This window comes from Anabrus simplex, chromosome 1, assembly GCF_040414725.1.
Source record: "Anabrus simplex isolate iqAnaSimp1 chromosome 1, ASM4041472v1, whole genome shotgun sequence".
NCBI classification, from domain to species: domain Eukaryota; kingdom Metazoa; phylum Arthropoda; class Insecta; order Orthoptera; family Tettigoniidae; genus Anabrus; species Anabrus simplex.
The window spans coordinates 221,824,805-221,837,284 of NC_090265.1; the positions used below are offsets into that span (position 1 = coordinate 221,824,805).

General features: G+C 38.9%; 1 protein-coding gene across 4 annotated transcripts in view; it reads left to right on the forward strand.

Annotated features, from left to right (window-relative positions):
• Positions 1-660: 660 nt before the first annotated feature.
• Positions 661-12,480, forward strand: part of LOC136864202 (CDK5 regulatory subunit-associated protein 3) — a 113,996-nt gene continuing 102,176 nt past the window's right edge. Inside the window, exons 1-4 of one of the 4 annotated variants that reach the window (XM_067140887.2) lie at positions 661-747; positions 916-1,090; positions 1,205-1,443; positions 10,035-10,305. In XM_067140887.2, coding sequence (XP_066996988.1) covers positions 745-747; positions 916-1,090; positions 1,205-1,443; positions 10,035-10,305 — 688 coding nt within the window. In that variant the 5' untranslated portion in view covers positions 661-744. The remainder of the gene's footprint in view (positions 748-915; positions 1,091-1,204; positions 1,444-10,034; positions 10,306-12,480) is intronic. The other 3 variants (XM_067140897.2, XM_067140906.2, XM_067140925.2) reach the window with 3 other exon arrangements.

Genomic DNA, 12,480 nt, shown 5'->3' on the forward strand with positions numbered 1-12,480 from the left:
TATTTTTATTGACAAGTGTGTTAATGTGATGATACAATGTTTTTAAATGAGAAAAAAAAAAACAAATCCAACCGTAAGAGTTCAGGCAGGAATGCTAAAACTAAAAAGTAGTGCATAAATGAACGATCAAGCCATTTCACAGCAGTCCAGTTCACATCTTGTTTATATGTCTAATTTCAGGCTTTTAAAATAATTCTTCATTCATTAATCCAGAATTGCTTTAACAACATCGAAGTTAATATCTCAATAACACTTTCTTTCTAGACGTAATTTATTTATCCATTTCCGTATATATATATACATTTCCATTGATATTTGAATTTAGCGCGATTTTTTATAGGTCAAATCACTAGGACCGCCACTGTCGAATTGTCTCGCACAAGGCTAAATCCGTAAGTGTCGCGTATTGCCTCTACTGTATTTGGTTACTATGAGATATGTCGACGTGAGTGTGTGTGTGTCTTTCTCTTATTTCTTCTTTCCCTGTTAAAGCTCTCTATTCCTCTCGTGTATGCTTCTCACACGTTCAGACATGCATCGACTAGGATCATGTAAGAGAAGTGGTTTGGCCTGCTTTTTGACATATTTTTAATCCTATAATTTCCCCTGACGGGAATTTGATATTGGAATGTTGGTGCAAAATAACAGGAGACTGACCATAGAAACAGCATGGCCGCGCACATGAGTATGACACGTTCGTAATTTTGCAGCGCTAAGTACAAACACAATTGTATTTTTCTCGTTATGGTATTTTTTCACTGATTCTTATTGCAATAAAATTTTGAATTTGTTGTTGATTTATCCATATTATATCTTGAATACGTCTCACTGTTGGTGTGACGTTGAGGAAACATATGGCTGATATTACTGATAGTGAAATTTCATAAATGTGTTTTATGTCTTTAATATGTACAGGAGCAGAATATACCCATTGACATCCACACGAACAAACTTCTAGATTGGCTTATTAGCCGTCGACACGTAAATAGAGATTGGCAGACTCAGGTTTTGGTTATTAGAGAGAAAATTAACAATGCAATTCAGGACATGCCAGTTCATGAAGGAATTGCTAAGCTACTGTCGGGATCATGTAAGTATTTGAGAATATTAAACGCATGAGAAAAACAATATCAGTATTTAACCTGTTAATTTTGTGTTACATTTTGGTCAGATTAATTAATATTTTCATGTTTTTTTATCTTAGACATCAACTATTTTCACTGTAAAAAAATAATTGATATCCTAAAAGAAACAGAAGCCAGTAGTAAAAATTTCTTCGGATCTTATGGATCACAACGAATGAAGGATTGGCAAGAAATTGTTAAACTTTATGAAAAGGATAATGTTTATTTAGCAGAAGTTGCACAGATGCTAATAAGAAATGTCAATTATGAAGTGCCCAGTATCAAGAAGCAAATAGCCAAGTGCAAGCAATTACAGGTGGTAAGTTGATGCTTTGTTTGTAATATGTAGGGTAGGGAGGGTTAAATATAAGAGACACAGAAAGTGGGGCAAATAAAAGACAAGCTTATCACGAACACCATTTAAAGAAAACAATGTATTTGATTCACAGCACTCTTTAATATGCATAAAAGCACATCTTGCAATGAAATCACATAAAATAGATTTAATAAATTTACACCAAATTAATTTTGTATGCATGAAAATTTTGGCAGGAAAACTTTCAAATGTGCTTGCCAAACATCTTTTGTTATTTTGTATTTGCTGCTGGGGCTGTACCTTAATTAAGGCCACGGCCGCTTCCTTCCAACTCCTAGGCCTTTCCTATCCCATCGTCGCCATAAGACCTATCTGTGTCAGTGCGACGTAAAGCAAATAGCAAAAAAAAAAAAATAATAATAATAATAAAAAAAAGAAAAATGTATTTGCATAGTTGGCTGCTCTGTTTTCATGCTGAAAGGCATCTATATTGGTTTATCTTTGGAGTGCTGCCGAGTTAATGGTGAAAAGTGCTGTTTTCATATTTCCCATTCAGTTTAAAAAGTAAATAATCAAGAGGAGAAAAAGAAAGACAGTTCAGGAAGGAGTCAGAGCAGATATTTAGAATTAGCCTAGGCCTATGATTGGTACTAGTGAAGCTACTGTAGAGTAATATTGTTTTCTACAGCCTGTTGATAAAAATTCAGAGCCTGTTTCCAGTCAGTCGACCGGGCCAGGAATGGAATGAATAAACCCCCATCTAGCGTTGAGGGCAGGAATTGTGCTGGCTGCCGAAGCCTGTCGCACTCCTCTGGGGCGACGATTAATGAATGACAGATGACATGAAATGATGTTGGAGAGTGTTGTTGGAATGAAATATGACAGGGAAAACTGAAGTACCCGGAGAAAAACCTGTTCCGCCTCCGCTTTGTCCAACACAAATCTCACATAGAGTGACCGAGATTTGACCCAAGGAACCCAGCGGTGAGAGGCAGGCGTGCTGCCGCCTGAGCCACGGAGGCTCTCACAGCCTGTTGATGTATTTGAAAAATAATGTTTGCAGGTTATCTAGAATGTTTGTTTTCAATATTTTCTTGAACTGTTAATTGTCATAATAACCGGGCGAGTTGGCCATGCGGTTAGAGGTGCGCGACTTTGAGCTTGCATCCAGGAGATAGTGGGTTTGAACCCCACTGTGGCGGCTCTGAAGATGGTTTTCCGTGGTTTCCCGTTTTCACACCAGGCAAATGCTGGTGCTGTACCTTAATTAAGGCCACGGCCGCTTCCTTCTGACTCCTAGGCCTTTCCTATCCCATCGTCGCCATAAGACCTATCTGTGTGGGGTGCGACGTAAAGCCACTAGCAAAAAAAAAAAAATTGTCATAAATTAGTGCCTAAAACACATCAGCCGCTTATTTACTTTGTGTAAAAATAGACTTTTATTGGACAAAATTATAATTTTTTCAGCACATTATACTAAAAGAAACGTGCCGTGTCTCAGTTTTGCACTCCTATTGCTCTAGCTATTTTTTGTATGGAGATATAATGCTGTCCTTTATTTGCCCCACACTGTCTTCTTTTTACCCCAATTGTCATGTAAAAAAAGACAGAGTTTTATTTTCTTTAACAAAGAAGTATATACACTGAAGTAAAATTGAATTCAGCATGCCATTTAACATCATTTTAATCACTTACAATAATTTAAATGAAAATGAAAGTTTTGATTTTGTCTCATATTTACCTCTCCCTACCCTAGATTTATATTGCTCCTATACTCTTTTTTAAAAAAAAAAGTTCTTAGGCAAAACATTAATTGGCGCAGTAACAGCATGACGTCACATTTTGCCTGCACTTGTCCACCCAGATACTTTACAGCACTGCCAGACGATGATGATGCTTGTTGTTTAAAGGGGCCTAACATCGAGGTCATCGGCCCCTAATGGTACGGAATGAAATAACAAAAATTTCAATTTCATCCACTGACCAAAATAAAATAAAAAATGTCGTGAAGAATGAAGGGATGGACATGAACCCAACAATAAATAAAACAAAAAACAAACCAAAACAGTGGATCAGGCTCAAAAAAGGATCGCAAATAATAGTATTACTGACCAAGGGACCACTCATAAAGCACAATGATGCTTGATGTCTACAGGGGTGCAAAATCCACGTCTAAGGCCCCACAGAATGGTACATGTCGCGAGTAAGGTAGAACCATGGTATTTGTCATGTTGGGGTACTAATCAAAAGTAGCGAAGACTCACGGTGTTCCACACAAGATGATACTACTCACAAGTATTGTACTTCGTACAGGTAACGCAGACCTATGGTGTTTCTCACACAATGGTGCCACTCAGAGCCAACGCAAACCGATGAGTTTCCTCACCTAGGTGTACTAGTCATGGGTGCCGGTCCCACGGGCCCCGTGGTTTTCCTCACATAGTGGATACTAATCACAGGCAACGCAGACCCACGGTGTCGCTCATATAATAGTACAACTCGCAGGCAACGCCCAGACCTGCGGTGTTGCTGACATGGGTACGACGTGCAGGTACTGGAAACCCCCCTGGCCAGGCTGCTACTAATCACAAACCCATTTCGTACCGAATATAGTGGTACAACTCGCAAGTACAGGCAACCCATGGTGTTCCCCGCATGATGGTGTGAATCAAGAGTGGTTTCATGGTTCTAATTCAATCATCCCTTTGTTGCCCCTTTTAGTCGCCTCTCATGACAGGCAGGGGATATCGTGGGTGTATTATTCGTCTGCGTCCCCCACCCACAGGGGGTAAGGAGAGAGAGAAAAGAAGAAGAAAGAAGGGATCCGTCACTTCGAAAGATGAAGTAACGGACGAAGAAAGGCAAGGGCCACGAAGGGCGTGAAATGAAAGATTCCCTAGGCCTCGAATGCTCTAATACTGTCGGGGTCGGAAAAGGACAAGAGTTGACCAAGGGAGATCGGACATGATAGACGAAAGTGAGGAGCCTGGCACAAGTAAGTGGAAGCAATGCCAAGACTCAGCTAAGGGCCCCGTGGTCGCCAATCCACACTCCCAAGTTGAGAGCCCCTTGGGCCCCTGTTAGTCGCCTCTTACGACAGGCAGGGGGTACCGCGGGTGTATTCTACATGTACAGCACTGCCAGGGCTGCCAATGAATGGTTATAAGTTATTTAGATATGTATTGTGCTTTCTGATATGCACAGTCCTCAACAAATTTGACCATTTTTGGTCCTCGATTGGTCTGTATTGACTAAGCTCATAAAAAAATTCCATGGGTAGTTGTTAGGTCCGCCCTGTCAATATTTATTATAAACTTGTTAGTTTGCACAATTACTATTCGTACATGTTTCGAGAGATGGCCACTCCCTTCATTAGCGAACTTGATATCATAGGCCCTAAACAAAAATTCCTTGTATTCAAAGATGCATTAACCTAACTTACACTAAAAACACAAATAGTTAAAAAATGTAAGAAATTAATTTACACACACTAACTCTCTCTTAAAACATAAATGGTTAAAAATATGATAAAATAAATAAATTAACTCTCTCTCTCTTCCTCCCTCTATAATGCTTGTCTAAATTGCATTAATAGCTGTTATGTTTGTTCTTAATGTTGAGGAAGCACTTTAAAAGATCATATTAAAAAAACCACCGTTGATCTCTTGGATGAAGTCAAAATTAAAACAATTAACATCCATGGTCTTGCTCTTAAAAACCCTGCTAAGATCTTATCCTCCACAGGTTATAGGTTGCTACCACTTTAGAATGAGTTGCCCCCATGGTACGTAGTTTATTGAACAAAATCGTCCTGTGAGGATTTTGTCCAGATGTAAATAGAGCAGATCAAACAATCCTGCCGTGCCCTTGAAATGAATGCCTAGTAGATGTTCTTATTATAATCTACCGGGGTAGTGAATGCCTTCTCGCTATCCTGCTGTTAGTTTGTTACCTTATTCATAAGTTAGAAGTAACAGACATGAAAGTATCGAGAATGATTGTCGGAACAATGGCAGGAGAGTGCTTGGAATGAGGAAATATAAGCTGAGTTAGGAAGGAACTCGGAAGGGTGAAGCTGGACACATAACCAGTTCCAGTGGTGGGACCATGTGAGGCAAATGGAGCAAGATACGTTGCCTATGAGAATAATGAGAAATAGAAGGAGACTAAGATGACAGTGGTTAAGCTCAGTTTCTAATGATTGAAAGATAAGAGGTATAGAACTACTTCAGGCCACAGAGCTAGAGTATTGTGGAGGCGTTTATGAAATTCTTGCAGAGTGAACACGGAAAGTCATAAGTCTATAATGAATATGTATGTACATAAAGTTTTATGGGTGTCCTTTTGCAAATAGCTCACACGTTCCCTGGCTACACTTAAGACAAAAGGTTTGTTCTTGCTGAAGAATTTCTTCACGTCTTGTCAGAGAAAAGAACTTTCTTCCATTGTCCATTCCTGATAACTGTGCACTCACAAGAGATGTTTCCTGTATGTGTCTCCTGTTAGAAGGTGTTTCTTTACAGGTTTGTGGGCTTTCCTTCCACCTGCCAGAAGTCTATGATGAACATTATTAACGTACAGATTCTCTCCGCTTTTCCCCAGTTTGCGAGCCAAGTCGTCATCAGTGAGACTGGGGTTTGATTTGCTGCTTCTGAAGAGAAAATGTTCATCAGTTGGTGTGTTTTTTTTTTTTTTTCCTTCCCTTGGCACAGTTCACCTTCTTCAGTGAAGTTGAGCCAGTCTGTGCAGCTGAATAATTCTATTTACAGTACCTACACCTTTATTTCATGAAAGTATTCTGAGATAAGTTTACAATTGCAGTGTGCTTCCTGGGAATCATATCCGTTGGAGACAGATATTACTAATCGTGCAAGGAAATCTCAGAACTCCTTAACAGTTATACATATCAAAATAAGTATACTTTTAACCTAAAACAACATACACACAGATTAATTACCATTGAAAAAGAATGCATAGAGAGTGCAGGACCTAAGATTAAGCAATGTGTAACCCACTCTTGTCAACCATTGGGAAATTTATGAAAAACAAGTTTGTTCAGATCAATTTGCACGGTACTGTAGGTTTAGATAGAAGGTCAGGTGAGAATATATTCTGCTACCGTATGCGACAGTAGACGGTACTACCTGTGACTGTCTGGCCGAGGGTCTGGCGACCGATACCAAAGCAGGCAAACTAAGGGAAAACCAATAGCTGTGAGCAGAGGAGTTTTCCCTTAGAAGGATGGATAAAATGAGACCTTTGTGTGGGAAATAACACATAAATTCATTAGCTGCTGCCTTGCAGTAAGTCAGGGGACTGCCAAAGGCTAAGGGAGACCACTCTGAAAGAAAATCCTCTAGTAAGTTAGGCCTAGCAAGACAGTACAGGAGTACTATGCAGTTGCTTTCAAAACGAAAACGAGCCTCGGAAAGAAACATATTCTGGATGTTAACAATACTTCAAGTACTCTTGGAACTAATGATGACGTCATGTCCGATGTTCATTCAAGATGTACGAGAAGAACCAATCATAGAAACAAGCTTCAGATTGGATCCTTAAACGTTATGACTCTAACAGGAAAATGCAACAAAATCACGGATTTAATGAACCGTAGACATATTCACATCCTAGGGCTAAGTGAAACCAAATGGAAGGTTTGCAACACAAGAATGTTAGAGGGCGGATGTAAATTATACTGGAGTGGTAATCCTGCAGTGGCAAGGAATGGAGTTGGTTTTGTACTCCATAAAGACATTGATAGTGTAACAGATGTCTCATTCATCAATGAGAGATTAATCAAAGCTAAAATATGCCTAAATGGAGAAACTCAAACTGTGATCCAAGTTTATGCTCCCCAACAGGGTTTTAGCGATGATCAAAAAGCAAGCTTTCTAGAAAAACTAGAGGACATCATTGATGAAGAGATCATAAAGATAATTGGGGATTTTAATGCCAAGTAGGAACTGATAGGTCAGGTTATGAAGGAATTATTGGTCCATATGGATTTGGTAATAGAAATGAGGAGGGTGAACTTCTGCTTGATCTATGTACAAGAAACCAACTTCTCGTGAAGAACTCGTGGTTTCAGAAACGGGATAGCCACAAGATAACGAGATACAGCTGGGATGGTCAGTATAGATCAGTGATAGGACTTGTCATCACAGATAGGTCAAGTGGAGAAAAGGTGCATGATGTAAAAGTGATACCTAGTGAGAGCCTTGATAGTGACCATTAAAGTTATTAAAGTAAACAAGAAGAAGAAACCATGAATTAAAGACTGGAAATTGAAGGATTGGAAGTCAAACAGCAGTTTCCATAGGAAATCAGAGCTAAAATACCAATAACAGACACAAAGAAAGGTAATGAAGAATGGAATGATTTGGTAAAGCAGATAAAATATGTGGAAGAACAAGCAGAAGAGTTAGAAGAACATCTTGGTGGAATGATAAAGTGAAAGAAGCCATAATAAAGGGAATCAAGCCAAAACAGTTCTTGATGTGGCTAAGTCTGACAGAAGAATCAACAGCGTCGGAATAGACAACAATAAATTGGAAGAGATGACAAAAGAATATAGATACAGGAAGTTGGAAGTCAAGAGAATTGTACGGGAAGAAAAAAGTTGGATAGAATTTACAAATAAACTGGGGGCCAATGACCTTCGATGTTAGGCCCCTTAAAACAACAAGCAAGCAAATAAACTGGAAGAAGTCAGTAAAGGGAATATGAAAATGATATATGAAATAGTTAAAAGTAAAAGATCAGATAAAGAAGCAATTACAGCTCTGGAGACAGCAGATGGGAATATAGTTTGCAATATGAAAGATATTACAGATACAATGTGACAGTATTTTGACAAGCTCCTAAATGGCCCTAATGAGATCTCTGTTGAGGATGTAGGACAGAAAACAATAGAGGAAGATATCCCATATTGGACAAAAGGGGTGATAGTACATATCATTAAGAAAGGGAGCAGAAGGAAAAGTGAAAATTATGGCATTACCCTCTTATCACACGACCTTAAAATTATGGAGATCATCGAAGCCAGAGTAAGGGATATACTAGAGCCTATCTTAGAAGAGGAACAACATGGCTTTAAGGCTGGAAGAAGCACAACTGGCCTGATACTTGCTTTGAGGATGTTCGCAGAGAAACACTGGGAAAGAGGAAAAGACCTAATTAATGTGTTTATGGACCTTGAAAAGGCGTACAATAATGTTCCTAGATCAACTATTTGGAAAAGTCTCAGAAAACTTAGTGTACTGGAGTACCTTATTAGGAAGATCCAAATGCTATATACCAATTGCAGAAGCTGTGTCAGTATTGGAGATGGTCACTCTGAATCGTTCGATACAACCAAAGGAGTACAACAGGGGAGTGCCTTATCACTTCTGTTCATAGCAGTTATGGATACTATTTTAAAGGAACTAAAAGGAAAAGGTAATAAAGATCTTCAGGCTCTGGTGTTTGCAGATGATGTGGCAATATGGGATGAAACCGAGGAGGGAGTGCAAAATAATCTGAATGTATGGTGTAAGAAGTTTGATGATTATGGAATGAAATTGAACCCATCAAAAACAGTAGCATTGAAAATCAGCTTTTTGCTAGTGGCTTTACGTCACACTGACACAGATAGGTCTTATGGCGACGATGGGGTTCGAACCCACTATCTCCCAGATGCGAGCTCACAGCTGCGCGCTCCTAACCGCACGGCCAACTCGCCCAGTGAAAATCAGCAGTCATAATACAGAATGCAACATAAAAATACAGGACTACCAAGTTGAAGTAGCCTACACCAATTCAGATATTTAGGAAGCGTAATGGCTATAGAGTTTTGATAGAAATAACAGAGTAACCAAAGGCTCTAACTTTTACAGTATTATTCGACACCTACTATGGGATGAGAAGGTCCCACAAAGAACAAAAATGACCTTGTATAAGTCATATTTCATTCCCACCCTTACATATTCTCTGGAAACTTGCACACTAACATCAAAGGATTGTAGTAGGATTCAAGCCTGTGAAATGAAATTTCCTAGAACTGCCTTCCAAAAGACACGACTTGATCATGTGAAAAATGATGAGATCCGATCTAACCTAGGTCTAAATGAATCGATGGAGGAAAGACTTAGATCATCTAGACTTCAATGGTTTGGGCATGTTGAACGAATGGTGCTTATTTGGGAAAGAGAATAACAGGGAGAAGACCAAGAAGAAGATGGATGGACCAACTGAGGGAAGACGTTGAGAGAAGAAGATGGAATTGGGAATCTGTCATGGACAACACAATCTTTTTGAACAGGCAACTTTGGAAGACACTCGTTTTCAAACACCCTACCCGCCTGTCTGGAAGTGCAAACCGATGATGATGATGATGATGATGTAGGTATAGATATTTTCTATTTGCATTTTTTTTTTAAATCGTCAGTTGGTTTTCTTTTCAGATTGACAGATTGGTTTTCTCTTCAGATTGACAGATTGCATCCTTTATTGGCAACATTATTTGTAATATTTTAATATGTAATTGTTATCTCAATTTTTGCCATTGTAAATAATCATCACTCGTTGATATTTTGTTGTTGTTGTTGTTGTTAAAGGAATGTGACAAGAAAGAGAAAGGCTACCTGAAGACCAAAAGTTTAGTCTTGGGTGAATTTCAGACAATGTGCAAACAACTTGGAATTCCTGGGCAAAAAATTAAACATGAATTAGCTGAGAGAGTTAAAGAACTTCCAGAAATCTATACTAAAGTTGCTGATAATGCAAAATTACTAAGCCCTGCTGTTGAATTTTATTCAGCTTTTGTGAAGTTTGTTCTGGGTGAGGAACATACTGGAGGCAGTGTATCATTGCTGAAATACATTATTGGTAAGTTTTAGGTTAGTGTTAAACTACTTTCCTTGTATTCTGTGGTTAGACTTCTTAAATTATCAAATTGGTTTCCAAATAACCATAATTATTTCTTTATTTAAACTTAAGCTTGAAATGTACAGAACCTTGTACTGAAATAATGTGAGGAATGGACTTAGTAAGCAGATCTGCTATTTGTTCTGCAGAAGGAATGAAGATCACATTGATGGTCCTGTCTTCCAATTTCTCACAAATGTAGTTGTGCTTACTGAGCGAGTTGGCCGTGCGGTTAGGGTTGCGCGGCTGTGAGTTTGCAATCAAGTCATTGTGATTTTGGTAAATACTCTTTTGCTGAAGAAGAGAATGATGTTTTCTCGAAACACATTACAATTTGCTTTACGTCGCACCGATACAGTAGGTCTTATGGCGTCGATGGTATAGGAAAGGTCTAGGAGTGGGAAGGAATCAGTTGTGGCCTTAATTAGGGTACAGCCCCATCATTTGCCCGGTGTGAAAATAGGAAACCGTGGAAAGCCATATTAGGGCTGAGGACAGTGGGGCTGTATTTGATTGTTATCACGGAGAACATAATCTTTGACTTGATTTTCTTGATTGTTATTTTCTAAGACTACGGTTTTTTCTTTTCTTTTTGGACCCTATTGTCTACATGTTCTTTTTTTTTTTTTGCTAGGGGCTTTACGTCGCACCGACACGGATAGGTCTTATGGCGACGATGGGATAGGAAAGGCCTAGGAGTTGGAAGGAAGCGGCCGTGGCCTTAATTAAGGTACAGCCCCAGCATTTGCCTGGTGTGAAAATGGGAAACCACGGAAAACCATCTTCAGGGCTGCCGATAGTGGGACTCGAACCTACTATCTCCCAGATGCAAGCTCACAGCCGCGCGCCTCTACGCGCACGGCCAACTCGCCCGGTTACATGTTCTTAAGAGATCTTGAAAATTTTGTGGCTGAGTTTGAACTGCCTTCTAGCCATTGTTGATAGGATACTTTTATAAAAAATAATCTGAGTTGCCATTATGAACTTTTGAGATTTTCCATCAAGTTTGGTCCTTTTACTATCCTATATGTGCAGGAAACCAGTGCAGCCTCTATTATTGAAAGCTTTCTTCCTATGAATGTCTCCATTGATGTTGCATCTTCCATCCCATTTGTCGTGGTTCTATTCAAGAGATACATGGTTGTGTTGACCGCTTCAACTCACACTTTTTTTGGTACGTTCATTGCATGCACCATGTACCTTGTAGTCTCCAAGACCACACGCATTTTGCTCTCAATGCAGCCATTTTGTTGAGGCATATAAGGAACTGTTTTCTAAAATAATTCCCTCTCTCTTCAGAAAACCTACAAAATCTTCACTTATATACTTCTTTCTGTTGTTGTTGCATTGAAATGTTTTTACCCTGTAGCTAAATTGCTTGTCAGACATCTTCAAATAATCCCTAAATTTTACAAGACGACTTTTTTTTTTTTTAATAAATTAATAAACTGTTAGATAAACAGATGCACTGTAATTTAAATGTACAAAGTATTTTGCTCCTCCAACTGTTTCATCAACGTTAGTCAACAAATATCTCAGTATATTTGTGCGCCAATCTTCTCTCTTCTAACATCTTTGGATGATTGTGGAGAATGATGATGTTTGCCATATAAGCACAATTCACAAAGAAATCTTTGTTTTTCTAAGGTAATGTCAGTTTGTTTCTTTCTTTATTATGTCTCGAATGGGTGAAGTATTTACATGACTAAGCCTGTCGTGCCACAGTTATAAACTGTCCTCAGCAGCTTGAAATGCCTGGTGTGACACATTTGTTCTAATAGCATTATATAAATGTTATTTTGATCCAGAATTGCACTGGCAGCCAACTTGAAATTGTCAAAGATGTCAATATGATCGTCCCTGCTAATAATCAACCTGGGCCGATGACCTAGCTCTTTGGCCCCTTTAAACAACAAACCCAACTTGGCAGGTTCGATCCTGGCTCAGTCCGGTGGTATTTGAAGGTGCTCAAATACGACAGCGCCGTGTCGGTAGATTTACCGGCACGTAAAAGAACTCCTGTGGGACTAAATTCCGGCACCTCGGCGTCTCCGAAGACCTTAAAAAGTAGTTAGTGGGTCATAAAACAAATATTATTATTATTATTATTATTATTATTATTATTATTATTATTAT